This window comes from Aythya marila (genome assembly GCF_965140915.1).
Source record: "Aythya marila genome assembly, chromosome: 4".
Classification (NCBI taxonomy): Eukaryota; Metazoa; Chordata; class Aves; order Anseriformes; family Anatidae; genus Aythya; species Aythya marila.
Genome location: NC_139045.1, coordinates 19775966 through 19792851, shown reverse-complemented (window position 1 = coordinate 19792851; position 16886 = coordinate 19775966). Strand labels below are relative to the sequence as shown.

At 37.3% G+C, this 16886-nt stretch overlaps 1 protein-coding gene across 3 annotated transcripts; it reads left to right on the top strand.

Annotated features, from left to right (window-relative positions):
* Window positions 1-7931: 7931 nt before the first annotated feature.
* TLR3 (toll like receptor 3) lies at window positions 7932-16637 on the top strand. 3 transcript variants are annotated; one of them, XM_082758768.1, is made up of 5 exons: window positions 7932-8005; window positions 9637-10085; window positions 10932-11123; window positions 12686-14511; window positions 15094-16637. In XM_082758768.1, exons 2-5 carry the CDS (start codon window positions 9645-9647, stop codon window positions 15320-15322), a joined length of 2688 nt encoding a protein of 895 aa, XP_082614894.1. In that variant the 5' UTR covers window positions 7932-8005; window positions 9637-9644; the 3' UTR covers window positions 15323-16637. The 3 variants fall into 3 exon arrangements, 2 of the variants coding, with proteins under 2 accessions (XP_082614894.1, XP_082614893.1); XR_014317361.1 differs by having other exon boundaries at window positions 7951-8020; window positions 12686-14572; window positions 15094-15196; XM_082758767.1 differs by having other exon boundaries at window positions 7951-8020.
* The last annotated feature ends 249 nt before the right edge of the window (window positions 16638-16886 follow it).

Below are 16886 nucleotides of genomic sequence, written 5' to 3'. Positions count from 1 at the left end.
ATATACTTGCCAGGGCAAATAACTCTGATGCCCAGCCAGTTGCAAGATCAGTCTTTACGTTAGAAACATTTCCTTTATGGAACTTTGGACTTCAGGAGCTACTTTATGGGTTTACATCTATCAGAAAATAGAAATCAAATGGCTTGTATCTTTTTTTTGGAGAAAGTTAATGCTGACATCTAGTGGTGGTTTTTTGTTTGTTTGTTTGTTTTTGTTTTGTTTTGTTTTGTTTTTGCATGTACAAAAAACAGAGATTTAGTGGATCAATAAATGTGACAAGTAACCTGATTCTTTGATGCTGTCTTTTCAAAATAATTGACTAAAATATGAGATTGTTATAAAAAGCCTTACTGTGGAAAAAACATCAGTACTAATGTTAATGCTATGCTTTTCAAAGGGTGTTACTGTCTTGCATAGAAAGGATAAAATAAGTTAGTGTTTTCCCTGTCTTTCTTGGAGTTAAAGTACCTGAAATATATTTCCCATATTATCTGTTACTAGTTTTTTTTTTGTTATAACACAAGTGCAGAAATATTTTTTAAATATTCTGGATAAATTATTTTTGCATTAAACTACATTTGATATATTACTCATAATAAAGCAGTGACTAATAGTCACAGGTCTCAAAAGGTAAAGGGATTTCAGTGAATGTGTTCAGTATTTTGCTTCTGTACTTGATCATGTAGAACCATATATCATGAAATCTGCTGTATTTGCTGCCTCTGGTTTCTCCAAGTAAAAGCATTTATTTTTTTTTTAATGCTTTCAACTGATATTTTTATGTGTGTTAACACAGGGAACACAGATCAGACGAGATACATAGTACCTACTGTTTACAATGTGTGTAAGGAAGATCATTTGCAAAAAAGGTACTTTAGCTGTATAGTTTAGGGGTACAAATATCTAGTTTGAAACACCTTTTCTGATTCTGTATACACATTCATATATCTTCATTTTATCTACAGATATTAGGCAGATTAAAGGTGCTGAATTTGAAAAGGGATGCATTTGACTTAATTGTCTTGTTTATGAGCATGGCCATGATCCTCATTTTGCAGAGGGTTTCACAATGTGGTCAGGAACAGCCTGGCACAAAACATTCAACTTATGGGTTATATTTAAGAGGAAAGTTAAATGTAGGCGATTTCTTAGGCAGCCCAACACGTGCTTTTCTTCCCCCAGTATGCATTATACTGTAGACTTGACATAAGCCATCCATGCTGAACGTAAGTAGTTTATTCAGATACAGTGACGTTTCATTTCTCACCCAAATTCCTGGATGTCCAAATACTGGCTTCTAGTAAAGAGAGTAGAAAAATGGTGACTGTCCTGTGGCATACAGCCTAAACTCTCAGTCCTAAAATTTTTAAAGGTTTCTAATGTAGACATAACGTGGTTGTATATGTTAGCTTTTATATGAAGTTGGAGAATTTGAAATATTTTAAAAACTTAATCACAAAATAAGTTAACCTCTGATCCAGACTACACTCATTATAGCTCTGCTTGAGGTTTGTGTGATATTAAGAAACCGTAATACAAGTGTTAACTCAGAGTATAATGAAATCTGTAATGAGTTGATGGAAATTGTCCTTTGAGGTCAGGATTTTTGCTCACTGAATTTTAATTAAAACTCAACTGTTTCAGGATTTCTTACATAGCAAAGTAACTCTATAGAAGGCTGACATGAAAAGGACAATGTTCAAATCAGTTTGCTGCCTCGCTATACACAGATATTATACCATCAACACAAAGTTAACAGCTACTCTGAATACATGCACAGATATATTTGGCTAGGTATGTTAATATCTCAAAATCTGTAATTCTCGTGTTATAAACAGCTTTAGTTTTAGCTCAGAATTTATTTAAAAGCAGCACCTTAATCTCCATTCTGCTAAGCAACTCAGCAATACAGATTTCATCCAGTTTTGAGATCTGATGGGTGTAAGCATGCAATATAACATCCAGACACTAGGAAGGCTGTGTTACTCAGAAGTCAGTATCTTGTTCCATGGTTAAGTAAGTATGTATGTATTTTTATGTACTGAGGAATACTGTTCTCTTGATGGATGGTGACTTTCTTTCTGACGTTTTTCATGTAATTTGTGTTAATTTTCAAGATATGTCTGTGGAATCAATATTACAGCTGAGTAGAAACTTTTTACTAACAGAATGGTTTTCAAGCAGAACTTCAAGCCCTGGCAAATGGACTGGTTTTGCAGTGAATCAGGGTGATTGGATTCTTAGCGTATTGCGTGTAGTGGGGACTGCTAGCGTTAGGTCAGAGGTTGGACTCGATGATCTTGAGGTCTCTTCCAACCTAGAAATTCTGTGATTCTGTGATTCTGTGATTTGCACACAACCAAAAATATTTAGTATGCAAGACTGAAGCTGCTACGAGCTAGAATCACACAACATGCTGCAACAGAGACTAGTTTCCAGCACTTGCGTTCACTGACTTGAAACTTATATTTAAAAACAATAGCCCCAAAGCCCCAAACTTCTTTGCTTATGAACGTTTCTACCAGTAAGCTTTAATATTCACTCCAAGTCGATTGAAAAAAAACATTGCTCAGGAATCACTAATTGCTAAGGAATGTGAGGCTTCCTTTCTTCATTTTTGGAGCCATAACATCTGTATACTGAACTGACTTCAGGCCGTAGGATCTTGGTTCCCTTTGAGAGGAGTCTTTCAGTCATAACTGAACGCTACGGCCTCTTTCCATGAATGCTGCACATTAGCGATTCCAGGTGTTGGGACAGGATGCACTGCTTGGGTTATGATCAGCTCTCAGGCTGGGATGTACCATTCATGTGCTCATCAAAGCTAAGCCATGGGCACCAATGCCCATCTGAGTTTGCAAACAAGTCTTTCTAAATGCATTTTTCTATGCTCAATGCATTAAGTGGTAGGCAAAATAAAATAAAAATTAGCCTCAGGTAATGCGTCTTGTGCAATATAGAAAAAAAATCAGTCTAATTTTAAGTCATTGAATCAGGTCCGGTACTTTATATTTTGTTTATAAAATGTTTTCCTGACTTCTAACCTTTTGTAGACATAATTACTGCCTGTAATGGTCATATTTCCAATACGTATATAAAACCAGCCTTGCAAATTAAATGAATTTGGAAATGTGTATTAATCATTAAACCTGTATGGTTTTTTTTTTTTTTTTAGCTAGTTCTAATAAGACACTTCTCTATTTTTGTGACTTTGTTCTGGCTAGAGGGAATTGAAAGATATTGTTCCACACTTTTATTTATAGCTAAAAGATTTCACAATCTTAATCTTTGAATAGCAACAGGTTTTAAACTCTGCAGATGAATTTAGCAAAAATCTAACACACTGATATTGAAATTCAGTTCTCAGATTTTAACTTAACAAAATTATAATTAAAGGCTGATGGTTCTGATAATGGTTATGATTGACCTTGCTTGGTTTTCTTCCCTGTAAATGTTTTCCTAACTCAGCCTTAGCCACTTCTAAAGAGTAGGGGCTACATAATGGCACTGCTAGCGAAGAGGCTGGAAGGGCTCTGTACTGGGCTCAAATGGTCATTGTGTGCATTCCAGATCAGAATAGAAAAAAAAAAAAAAAGAAAAAGAAAAAAAAAAAAAGATATTTTAAGCACTGGTAGAGCAGAAGTTTCATTTCAGCAAAGCTGAATCGTATTACTTCATCCTACATGTATGCTTGTATTGAACTTCATCTCTTTTGCTATATTTGTTATATTTAACATATATAGATCATGTTTACCATTACTGAAATTAAGTACTAGCATGTCAAAATGGCAATTTCTGCCTCTAAGAACTCTCCACTGATACGATTTGGTAGTTTTTTACTCAAAAGCTTTGTCCAAGGAGCTGTTTCCCTAAAGCACCTGTTTTTTTAAAAATAACAGTAGCAATTTATTTGGTTATTCTGCTAAGCAACCAAAAGATTGTAGCTACTGAGAGCAACATAAAGAATCTTCACTGCATTAAGAAGCATGTTCAGGATCTGTCTCGCACCTTGTAAATGAAGTTAAATGCAGCATCTTGGGTGGAATAAAGGTAAGGAAGCCTGAAGAATTACTTGTTTTATTCCTGAAGCGAAAATGAGAGAAACAACAGTGAATAGGTGTGGTCAACAGATGTAGCTGGGGCCATTTTAAAGAAGTCCTTTTGCATCTGAAGTCAGTTACCAACAAAGCAAAACATTTGAGGGTGGGGAGGAAAAGGGTGAACCAAGCATGTGTGTTTGTTTATTCATTCACTTATTATTCACTTATTATTCCTGGCTTGCGCATCTTACTGCTTTGAGCTTTTAGTGAATCTGGGCTTCTAGGGCTTTCAGAACACAGTAATATTGAGGGAAAGGTACAATTCAAAAAGGTTCTGGATATAACTGAATACAGATTTTATTAAATGGAAAGGTCAAATACAGCTGTGATTCTTTTAAATGCAGTTTAACTTTAGAAGCTAGAGGTCACATAGCCTTTAAAGGTATAACCTTTAGTGGGGAAATATTTCTGAGAGGTTACATTGTGAAGTTACACTGTGAACACAAACATGAAAATCTGCCAGAAAAAAGGGGGAACATTGAAAAAGGAAGAGATTCTGAAACCAAATTATTAAATGCTGTGAGAAAATCCCGAGAAATAGAAATTATTGCAAATTAGAAATATTTGATGTGCATGCTTAATTGGTAGAGCTGGATAAGAACAAGATTTTAGGAAGGTTGCCATCTTCACTGGGGAATTCTTAGAGCCAGAAATTGCTATATTTTTTTCTACAACATGGGAATGCACGCAAATTCCAAATACAAATCTCTTTAATATTTTAGTATCTAAAAAGTTAAAACATTTCATTGTAAAATATATATATTAAAAAAAAAAAATCCAGTGGTGCAAACATGAAATATTGACAACTCTTTAAAAACAAAACAAACAAACAAACAAAAAATCCAAACAAAACAAAACAAACAAACAAACAAAAAGTGAAACATTTCTACCTTTGCTAATCCAGACTAAAATGTTAACCTGGAAGCAATTCCAGGTTTGTCTGGGATTAGGATTCTCTGGTTGAAAAGTAAATTGCAGCTTGTCCTGCAGTAAATGTGATTTATTGTGGAGGTGCAGATGATCTCTAGTCATTGCAGCACATCAGGAAAGTGTTGTGACTGCTCTCAGAGTTGATGAGCAACTGCTGCAGAATTTATCTGTGTCCAGTGGTGTTTTTCAGGTAACTTCCAAGTGATGAATAGTTCAGCCTGTTTATTGTTGCCCACTGGGTAGCTTAAAATCCAAACTATGGCCTGAGTTTTAAGCCACCCACCCAGGCAACATCTTCAGCTAGGGAAAAAAGAAATTTGTGGAAACAATCTCCTGTCTTTGGCAGTACCCAGAAGTTTGGGAGAACACTAAAATAAGCATATGGTCTGCTTTAACATTGATCTGCACGTCAGCCCTCAGGTATGCTTTTCCACTTCTGCACCCACAAAAAGCTAATGGAAAAAATCAATTTTTACCACCAGTCACTGCTAAATTAACAGTGATGAGTGAGCAGCCTGAAAGGAACCATTGCACTCAAAAGGCACCTGACCTATTAGATTCTTCAGCAGCACAACTGAATTTGTCTAAGAACAGTGGCAGAAAAACATCTATTCTTCTTTCCTTAGAGGTAGATAGAAGCTTGCTTTATCTGCCCCACTGTCCTCTTATCAGTTTTCCTCAAAGCTGAAGGATGTCCCTTGTCAAGCCTTGCCTCAGATCTTAACTGTTCAGCTCTCTGCTCTTTCCTGCTTGCTTACTCCTGGTAGCTTGGCTCGCTTCCAGACCTCTTTCACTTCTTTCTATACCCAACCACAATATATGGAGCTTTTACCATGAGCCATGGGTATTGTCTGTGTGTTATTTTGGGTCTTCCCCTGATGCTTGCAGTCTGACTTCAGTTTATGAAAACACTGAAGTCCCACTAGCCACATGCTACTGTGTTAACACCTGTATGTATTTAAAGACCAGATTAAGATTAGTAATTTTCCTTTTTGCTTTTTCTCTAGGCTAAGTTTTGGTGGCATGTTTGTTCTGGGAGTGTTCCATCAGATACTGCACCTATGTCCCCACCTTCTGTGCCTGGAGTCCAAATAAACTTAAAGTGGGTCTGTGCAGCAGCTGGCTGCTCTCTGTGGTCAGCTGGAAGTGAAATGGCTACATATCCAGGATTGTGCCCCACTGCCTATTGTCGCCATTCAGAACCAACTGATGTGAGTTGCTTTCATCACCCACCATATGGGGTCATTGCTTAATTTTGCTTTGCTTTTTCCCTAAATTATTCTTTGGACAGGTGGACTGCTTGAATTTTTCCTTCACTGTGAGTTCACCATGTCCTTTACAGGTCTTGAAAACACAACTGCCATTTAATTTACAGTGAAGTTATGGAAACTTGAGAACCTGATGTGATTTCACATCACTGAAATAGGCACAGATGTGTCAACTTTTGTCCTCTGCCTCAGAAATCCTGTACTTGGTGAACCTGCACTGTCTGTGTATGCCCTAGAGTCTGCCTTGCACAGTGTAAGTTGCTGGTTCTTCCAAATCATGCTGCAAAATGGTAGAGGTGTTGAGCAGGAATCAGCTGAGAGGTGAGATCAAAGAGCAGCTTTCACCTTGCAAAGAGTATGGTGTAGAGGGAAATGGGATGCAAAATACCTGGCAGTACTGCTGTGCTACAATAATGCTCTGCAAAGGTTGTTTGTTATTCTGTTTCTTTGCCATCAATGCAATCCCTTCTGTTCCAGAGCAGCAGAGTTGTAAAACATAGAGGGAAAATCCTCCTCAGAGTAATTTAGTGTGACTGCATTTACGATCAAATTATCTCTGCAGAAGCACACGGGGTAGCAAGGAACAAATTTATTCTTCCCACAGCAAGCTAAAATGGAAGACAAAAATTTAACTATGAAATGGGAATGAAACAGGCCTTGGAACCTCTCTGCTGCAAAGGAGCATGGTTCTGGTGTCCATTTTGGTGTCCTAACTCCAAGGATAAGTACTAGTTTATACCAGGCAGTTGCTCTGCCTCCCGGTGCTCTCCAGCACTGCCAAGCTGCCAGTGGTCCCAGATTTAACAGGACACAGGGTGGCAGCCAGCACAGTTTCCCTCCCCTCCCAGAGCTGCTGGCAGGTGGAGGGTTAACATTTTCCTTTGGGCTGTGATTTCAAGCACTTTGAAGGAAGGATTATGGCCCACTTTTACTCTTTTCTAGGCAAGTGCTGCGGCTACTCACTCTACTCCAGTGACTCTACTTCAGGGACTACCTGAAAATGTGAGCTGAGCGTATGGCTGGATGAGCACTGCAGAGGCTTCTTGAATGAGAGGTTTGTGAGCCTCCTGATTTGCGACACACAGGTGCACCGATGCCAATGTAGCCCAAGCAGCAGGACCTTTTGTCACAGCCAGATGCATGTATTGGACAAGTCCTCTCTTTCCAGAAAAGTGATAGGCAGGTCCCTGGAAAATGCAAATTCACAAATTGTGTTAAAAGGAAAAACATCTAAAAGCTGTACCTGAAACTTTTATTTGGACTTTAGGAATCATTTCCCTATTTTATTGCAATAGAAAATATTTGATTACTGTATCTTACAATTAATATATTATGCTGTCACTTACGTTCCCTTTTTAAAGAGGCATACTTTATTTGGCTCTGTAGGACCCTTATGGGGCATTGTTTCCACATAAGAGTAATATCCCTATGCCAGTAACCTATCAGTAACATATCTGCTTTTGGGATATGTCCTCAGTTTTTTTTCAGAGACACGGAAAATAGCCAGGATTGTTGCTGGGTTGTGTGATGCTGCTCATCTGTGAAACCCCTGTGCACTTCCAGCAGCAGCTGCCCTGCTGGCACAGAGGCTTGCCCATCTTCACTTTCGCTTTCACTTCTCCTTCCGGCTCCGGGCAGCTTCTTTCCTGATGGTTTTCATGCACTGAAGAACATGTGCAGTGCCTGGATGCCCCCATACTGAAGGAGGTAAAGCCCACAGTGGTAAGTTGATGCTGTTCTTCAGGTATTTGTAATAAATATGGGTATCAGAGAGGCGAAGCTAAGGCACTGCTCAGGCGTTTGGCAGTTTCCCTGGTCATAGATTTCTCTGAACTTGCACAAAGTCGGTGCCCTTGCTGTTTGCTTAATGAGAGTGTGCTTGGGTGCTTGTGTCTTGCTGTGAGGACCCCAGCTGGCAGGAGGTATTTATGTTAAACAGCAATCACTGGTGGAGTGGGAATATCACTTACTACGAGATGCTGGAGGATCCCTTGCTACAGTTCTCCAATTTTAAGATTCTTCCTAATAATATCGATGGTTCTGGTTCTGTCTGCTGTCCCTTAAATATTATTCTGTAACCTTGTCTTTTAAAGCTGATAGCGGGGGTGTCTTTACTTCACTGGATTCCCAACCAAAGCATGAAACAGTTAAAGCTGTTTCCAGACTTCCTGCAATGAAAACGGCCAAGCACAAGGAGGCAGCCCTGTTAGCCTCACTGGAAGTAATCCAAAGAGCCGGGGTTTATATTTGTATAGTGCATTTCTTGCTCCTTTCAAACTTTAAAGATGAACTGGCAATAATTACCGAGGAGCCTGGCAGCTACCTTATCTCTGTAAAACAACCCTCAAAAGTATGCAGGCTAGAGGCATCAAACAAGCTCCCCCTTTGGTTTCCTGCACTCTTCCAGCTCCTGGGTTGCAGAGGAATGAGGAAGGAGAACAAGTGCTTCATATTCCTCAGCTGGAGGGATAGGGGGCTGTGTTCAGCTGCAGGTGTAGCAGGTCAAGCTGCCTGTAGGACTGCCAGGTTTAGTTATGTGCTGTCCCCTCACCTCCCCTGTTCCCTTGCCAGAGGCAGGTGAGTGGAGAGCCAGGCTGAGTGAGCCACAAAGGACAAGACAGGTCCACATGCAGTGCCCAGCAAGGAACTGAATCTTTATTAGGACATTTTAAATTGAAATGCCTTGAATCTATAGACAGCATTTTCTCTACAGCTTGGCTCTTCTCACTTTTTTTTTTTTTAATTTCTATTTTTTATTAGGTCAGTATAGGTTTAGTTTGTTCTTTCTCATTTGCCTTTCTATAGCCTGGTATTCCTTCTTTTATTAAAGCTCTAACTAAAGTTAGACAAGCAACAAAACAAAAATAGATGGTTAGAATTTTGTGTGAGTGGCTTGTAAAACAAAAACTGGCAAGAATTGTAAAATAAAGAAGCAGCATTTATACTAGGCATTCTTACTGCATATAGCTATAAATAATTAAAGTGTAGTAAAGCTCAGAGCATAGATAATTAACACTGAAGAGCCTGTGCATAATTTGTCATATTTATTGTACTTTATGCTTGTTAAATCAATCCAAAATTAATCAGAAAAAGGAAAATGATTGAAAATTTGCACTGATTATAGATAAACCGGTGGTAGATTTTTAAACATAATTATTTCCAGCAAAGAGTGATTATTAAACATACCTTTTCCATAGGTAAAAATAATCAGTGTTTGCTCCGTATAAAACTACATGATTTCTTGTTCCTGGCTTGCTTAGCCTTCAGGTTAAGTTATAATGTATGAATTGTGTCAAAATGACTGTAATTTGTAATGCAAATTCATTTTGCCTTTGCAGATAAAGCCATGGGAAGTGATATTCTTTGTTGGAAGAGCTTATCTTTGAGACTGGTGTCTGTCTGCTTGCTGTGTGCATCAGTTGGAAAACAATGTCAAATCAGAAATACAATGGCAGACTGCAGTCACCTAAAACTGACTCAAATTCCTTCTGATCTCCCAAACAATATAACTGGTTTGGACATTTCTCATAATCAGCTAAAAAAACTATGTCATGCAAACCTGACCAAGTATAGCAAGCTGGTTTACTTAAATGCAGGATACAACATCATCTCTAAACTGCAACCAGAACTGTGCAAAAATTTGCCCCTGTTGCAAATTTTGGTGCTAGAACATAATCAATTGCATGAGCTCCCTGATGGAGCATTTACTTCCTGCTCCAACCTAACTGAGCTCAATCTAGGATACAACATAATAGATGTAAAAAACAATCCTTTCAAGACCCTGGAGGTAAGCTAAAAATGCACCTTTTCCTGTAAATAAAGTATATATGGGGAATTTATAGTATGTGTGTACAAAAGAGCTGCCTATTTCCATTTGAAAATACCCAGCATATAACCTTTCTTCATCCTTTTTCTAAAGAAAAGGCCTAGTGGCTTCTTGTGTTAGAACACACTGAAGTCCCAGCCATCCCTGAGAGTCAACGCTCTCCTTCCCCTTTCCTCTGCTGCATGCCATCAAGGCATCTCTCCATACAGAATCCGTGCTGAAAGAATAGCAGCAGCAGATGAAGCATAGGGTGGAACGGCTGGTCAGGAGTCTGAGTTGCATGAGGTCTAAAAACAGTAGCTAGCCTAAATTCTCAAGGTCAAGGCATAAACACTCAGACTGTGAAGACTGATGCCTAGGCTAAATGTAGTGTCTCCTAGCGCTTCGGGGACCGAAAGAGTAAGAAGGCTTTTAGCTGTCTTTGTTTTTCCTGCTAGTTCCTATGTGGTTAAATATTCTCTGTGGCATTTATGAGGTTGGGGGTCAAGGAAGGGCCTAAGGACAAAAGAACATAGAGGCAATGTGTGGGAACTAATTGTCCTACAGTGTTCTAATGAGCACAGCTGTGGTTTTGGGCAAGGCTGTACATTTCTGTCATGCTCAGTATTCCAGTTCAGTTATGTAAAATGCACTGGCTTGCATCACAGGACTGCAGACTCTCGACTAAGTGTGAAGGACTATAGCCAGCTTTGGTAGTACTATTTGTAGTATTGCAACCAATTTCTCATGAATTAGACAACTGCAATATTTCAATTTTTTTATTACATAAAAATATTTTTTATGATTCTGTTTGCATCTTCTCTGCAGAACTTGAATATTTTGGATCTAACTCATAATCACTTGAAGTCAGCAAATTTAGGATTGCAACAGCAGCTGAAGAACCTCCGTGAGCTTGTGTTGTGTGGCAATCAAATCACTGAGTTAAAAAAGGAGGACCTCAGTTTTCTTAGCAACACTTCATTGAATAGTCTTGATTTGTCATCAAATCCCCTGAAAGAGGTAGGAAGTATTTCAACAGAAATTCAACTGGTGTAAGTACAAAATTGAACTATCCTGACTTATCCCATATGATTGTATGGCTTATGTTTTATACATATAATTTGAATCCACCAGGATCAAAGTTAAAACCATTCTATTATACACAGCATTGCTCCTGACCCTCAACAGTAATACACAATTATTTTCCTGACGCTGTTATCAGAAAGAGGTGTTCTCATGTAGATCAGAAGTCTCAAGCAAGAGCTAGATTGAGTAGCTAGCAGGGGTTGGAACATTTGAGGGGTTGGAACCAGATGGTTTTAAGGTCCCTTCCAACTTGAGCCATTCTATGATTCTACCTCTGTGAGCCCTCATCATGTACATTCTATGCAGGTTTGTTTTTTTTTTTTTGTATGAACTGAAGGTGAACAGCTGAAAAAATCTTTCTAAGTCAGGGAGAAAATATGATATTACGAAAGACTAATTAAACAATCTAGGTCTCCCTTTCTAGTTATCAGAGAGAAATTTCATTTGTGCATGTGGGCTACTCCAGAGAAATAATCATTACAGAGAAGTATATTCACTCTTCACTTAAAAAAAAAAAAAAAAAAAAAAAAGGCATTTTTTGCTCTGCCACCTACCTCACTGCTTTCTACCTTGTTCTTTCTGACCCTCTCAGTGTTAAAACACAATTCATTAAAGAGTAATGTTAAGTGTTGCAGTTCCAAATTGGTTCACCTCTAGGCTTCATGCCTCCCTGTTGCTGGTGCCAACTGTAATGAGGCCGTAGACTAGCTCACTTGAGGAAACTCTACAGATTTCTTGGCTTGGTTATCTTGTAGCCAGGCTAGTTCCCTATATGACCACATGAATATCCATACTGGCAACAAGTGTACAGCCGGTGGATAAGTGGATGGGACTTTGACAGAGCTACTTTATGCTAGTTTAGCTTGCTCTGAATTTACAGTACTGCTATCTGAAAAGCAGCCTTATACATTTGAATTGAACTGATAAATGGAGTATTTAATTATTCAGCTGACATGTGAAATCAAATGAGAGGTCAGCACTATAACAGAGGCTTGCAATTTATGTCATGGAAGGAAGTGTGTAATATCATGGTTCATGAATATAGATTTTGTTCAGATGGTTTTCTTCTTGTTTTAACTGAATGCCTAAATCATTGTTTTTACATCTGTTTTTGCTCTAGTATATTGGTATCCTTAGCAGAAACCAATAAATGGAAGATTAAAAGAGATTATCTCTATTTCTATGGTACTTGCAGCAAAAAGATTTTCACTAGTTGGATACACAATTGTAATCAACTTTCATCTGACTAAGAAACCTCTTATTTATTCTAAAATAGTACCACTCAAAATTATGATAATCATATTAGAATTTTAGAACCACTAGCATGTGAAACAGTATTCCAAGAAGTTTGTCTAAAGTCAGGTGTGGAAAAAGTTGGGAGTTTTATTCTGTTTGATGATCTCACTTGAATACGCTTCCCAGATTTAGGCTTTGCGGGTCAAATATCTTCTGTAATCCCCTTACTTAGGCCATTTTTTTTTTTCCTTTTCTTTTAGTTTCACACAGGATGTTTACGTGCAATTGGAAATCTGTTTGGCCTTGTACTGAACAATGTTGATCTTGGTGAAAATCGCACAGAGAAACTTTGTACAGAATTATCAAACACAGCAATTCAGAACCTCTCACTGAGCCATGTGAAGCTTTCATACATCAACAAGACAACTTTCCAGGGACTGCAAGGAACAAATCTTACAGTTTTAAACCTTTCCAAAAATTCTCTCTTTGTGATAGAAGATGACTCATTTCAGTGGCTTTCAAATTTAGAGTACTTAAACCTGAAGGATAATATTATTCATGTATCTTCACGTTCATTTTATGGATTGTCCAACGTCAAACATCTGAATCTGATAAATTCGCTCACTGGGAAAATTGAAGATTTTTCCTTCCATTGGTTATACCACCTGGAGTACCTTTTAATGGATAATAACAATTTTCCACGAATCACTACTAATATGTTCACAGGTCTGAACAACCTGAAATACCTGAGTCTTTCTAACTGCAACATAAACTTACAAAGAATAACTAATACAACATTTTTATCACTTGCTAATTCCAGCTTGCAGGTTCTCAACCTCACAAAAACAAGAATCTATACAATAGAAAGTGGAGCATTTTCCTGCTTGGGACACCTGAAAATTCTCGATCTTGGTCTTAATGAAATTAGTCAAGAGCTCACAGGTCATGAGTTTAAAGGTCTCAATAACATACAATATATTTATCTTTCCTATAACAAAAACTTGACTTTGCGAAGTGAGTCATTCTCTTTCGTTCCAAGCCTTAGAATGCTGATGCTAAGGAAGGTAGGTTGCAGTAATCTGGCAATTTCTCCTTCACCTTTTCATCCTCTACAAAATTTGACTGTCCTGGACATCAGCAATAACAACATAGCAAACATAAAGGAAGATTTGTTTGATGGACTTCACAAACTTGATATTCTGAATTTGCAGCACAATAATCTAGCTCGACTTTGGAAACATGCAAATCCAGGAGGCCCTGTTCTTTTTTTAAAAGACCTTCCCAACTTGCATGTTCTAAATTTAAAATCAAATGGGTTTGATGAGATTCCAGTTCAGGTTTTCAAGGGTCTGTTTCAGTTAAAATATTTGGATTTAGGATCAAATAATTTGAATCTGCTTCCAGCAACTTTATTTGATGACCAAACCTCTCTGAATTCATTGAACCTTCAGAAAAATCTAATAACCTCAGTTGAAGAAGAAGTGTTTGGCTCAGCTTTCAAGAACTTGAGAAAACTAGAGATGGATTCCAATCCATTTGATTGCACCTGTGAAAGTATTGCTTGGTTTGCTAGTTGGCTTAATGCGACTCAAGCTTATATACCTGGATTGCAGTCTCAGTACATTTGCAACACTCCGCCTAAGTATCATGGTACTTTGGTATTGCATTTTGATAGCTCAGCCTGCAAAGACAGTGCTCCATTTAAACTTCTGTTTATGATCACTACTACAGCTGTGATGCTACTCATTTTTATTGTTCTTCTCATCCATTTTGAAGGGTGGAGGATAGCTTTCTACTGGAACATTTCAGTAAATCGAATACTTGGTTTTAAAGAACTTGATAGACTACAGGAAGAGTATGATTATGATGCTTACATTATTCATGCAAGACACGACAGGAATTGGGTGTTAAAGAATTTCATATCTCTGGAAAAAAATAAGCAATTTGAAGTTAGGTTTTGTTTAGAAGAACGGGACTTTGAAGCAGGCATATCAGAATTTGAAGCCATAATTAACAGTATAAGAAGGAGCAGGAAGATTATTTTTGTTGTGACTGAGCATCTCTTAAAGGATCCCTGGTGCAAGAAGTGAGTAGAACATAAAACACTGTATGTAAGGGGACAAAATTCTTAACAGATTTTTAACAAGGTAATCCTTATTTTTGCTATGTAGATTAATTACAAATTCAATGCAAATTCTACTTTAGTATATCATAATTTTTGAACAGTTACAAAATTAATAAACTTAAGTGCTCTACATGTACACTAATGGATATTTGAACCTCTGTCAATATCACCTCTGTAGATTGCTTTCCCCAAAATTACACATTTGAAACACAGTAACAAGTTTTGTTGGTGAGATCACTAGCATACAAAGATGATTTTTTTATTTATCTTTAAACAACTATTTTCATTACTTCTTTGTAGTAATCTTGAAAGGGAAGGAAAAGACTGTACGATTTAGATTATATTTTTAGATCGTAATTTTTTTCTGTAGTTAAAAAGTAATTTAACATAAGTTGTAACACTTTCTTATCACCGAATGTACATTAAAATCCGTTTATAAAATCAGGGTATAATGTGCTAATATGTGAGCTGTCAAAAGAATTATTTGTCCTTTCTTTCCCCAGCATGAAATAAAATACATTTTTTGTCTTATTTTTGCTTCAGGTTTAAGGTGTATCATGCTGTTCAGCAAGCTATTGAACAAAGTCGGGACTCCATCATATTGGTCTTTCTTCATGACATCCAAGATTACAAGTTGAATCATGCACTTTGCTTGAGAAGAGGAATGTTCAGATCTCGCTGCATCTTGAAGTGGCCAGCCCAGAAAGAAAGAGTCAACGCATTTCATCAGCAATTAGTGATGGCACTTAAATCTAATAGTAAAGCACGGTGAATGTTGATAGTCAAACTATCAGCTTTCTGTCATTAGAAAACTAGCAAGCTGTCAGTAAAAAATGAAAAAAGTTTGTCATACCGGAAAAATACAATAGTCACTAATTTAAATGTAGTTGTCTACAGTGCAATTCACCTGCACCAAGGTGGCATTATTTAAAGTGGACTACAATTGATAGTAATTTCAGAGTGTGTATCAAAAAGCAGTTCTGAAATGACTGAATTCTGAAAATTCTGAATGACCGAAGTCCTAGGGAAAAGTCCATCTGACATAATGTGGAAAAACCATGGGCTCTCTCCTTTAAAGGGGTATGTAAAAGAGAATGCAACAGAAAGTAGAGTGGACACTACTATTTGTTTTCAAAACAGAAGGGGTGGTTCAGAGAGATTAAACTGGAAAAACTTTCTATATGAAACACAGTAGGTAACATGGAAATTATTTCTGTAGTCAAAGCCACTAAAAAGGAACAAACCAGACAGAATTCTGTATTGTAATTTTTTATACATTAATTTGGCTGTTTCTTCCTTCCTCCTTCTGTACTTTTCAGAAGCATGGGGTAGTAGGCAATTGCATAGTATTAAGATACAGATTTACAGGCTAGTACCTTGATCTGAAGAGAGCTGAGAACAAGGGAAATGTGCTCTGAAATGATGTTTATCATGTTTGAGACTGTTTGCAATTTTATGGAGTGTTTGAGCACAACTTATTGACTCTACACAGTTATTTGTACATTTCTGTTAATGTTTAATTGTTCCTTCAGAGGAACTTTCAAACTTTGTCTTAAATTTTCAGTACTTGTTTGGTCCTTCATTAGCTGAGGAATATTTTTACTGTTTTTCCCCTATCATTTCTCTCGTCAGCTTCAATACCACCATTATTCCAAGAATGTTGTTTTACTGCTTTAGACAATAGATTTCAGATGGTTCAATAGTTAACATTTTAAGCAGCTTTTCTTATGGTTTGTTAAATTCATAGATTAAAAACATCGTGTTTTAATAGTTTTTTTTTTTTTTTTTTGTCCCATGATGACAGAAAATAAATAAGAAATATATAACGAAACAGGTTTTGCATGCACAGGAAGAGTGAAAGGAGTGTTGATTGCCTTCACTTGCTCAGGAAGTCCTGGAGTGAAAACAAAAGGTTTTGTTTACAGATGAAGTGATAGATGATGATTCCCTAATTACAGTAATAGGATTATCCCATTGTGATGCTTTCATCTCATCTTTCTGTCCTTTTCAGGCTAAGTGACAAATTCTCTCTTTGTGCATGGGCCATGAAAGTTGAGGAGGCAAGGCAGTGAGGATGGGGTGCCAGATATGCGCCATGTCAATTGTCCTTTCTTTTATTTAATGATTAACGTGAAAGGGCACCTATGTTTACTACATCTGTAATGACAAAAAAAAAACAAAAAAACAAACAAAAAAAAAAAAACAGAATTTCTCATTTCACCTCAATATAAATGGTTTATATTCACATGTATATTAAAAATACTGTAACATTGCAGAGAATGCACAAATAAATGCTGAGGTGAAATGTGATACAAGAGGCCAGATTAAGTGATGAA

Bases quoted from the DNA above. Each gene is read 5' to 3' on its own strand.
- TLR3 (XM_082758768.1), top strand. From the start codon at position 9,645: ATGGGAAGTGATATTCTTTGTTGGAAGAGCTTATCTTTGAGACTGGTG. The intron at 11,124-12,685 runs GTAGGAAGTATT...CTTTTCTTTTAG, and splicing joins CATCAAATCCCCTGAAAGAG to TTTCACACAGGATGTTTACG. The intron at 14,512-15,093 runs GTGAGTAGAACA...TTTTTGCTTCAG, and splicing joins AAGGATCCCTGGTGCAAGAA to GTTTAAGGTGTATCATGCTG.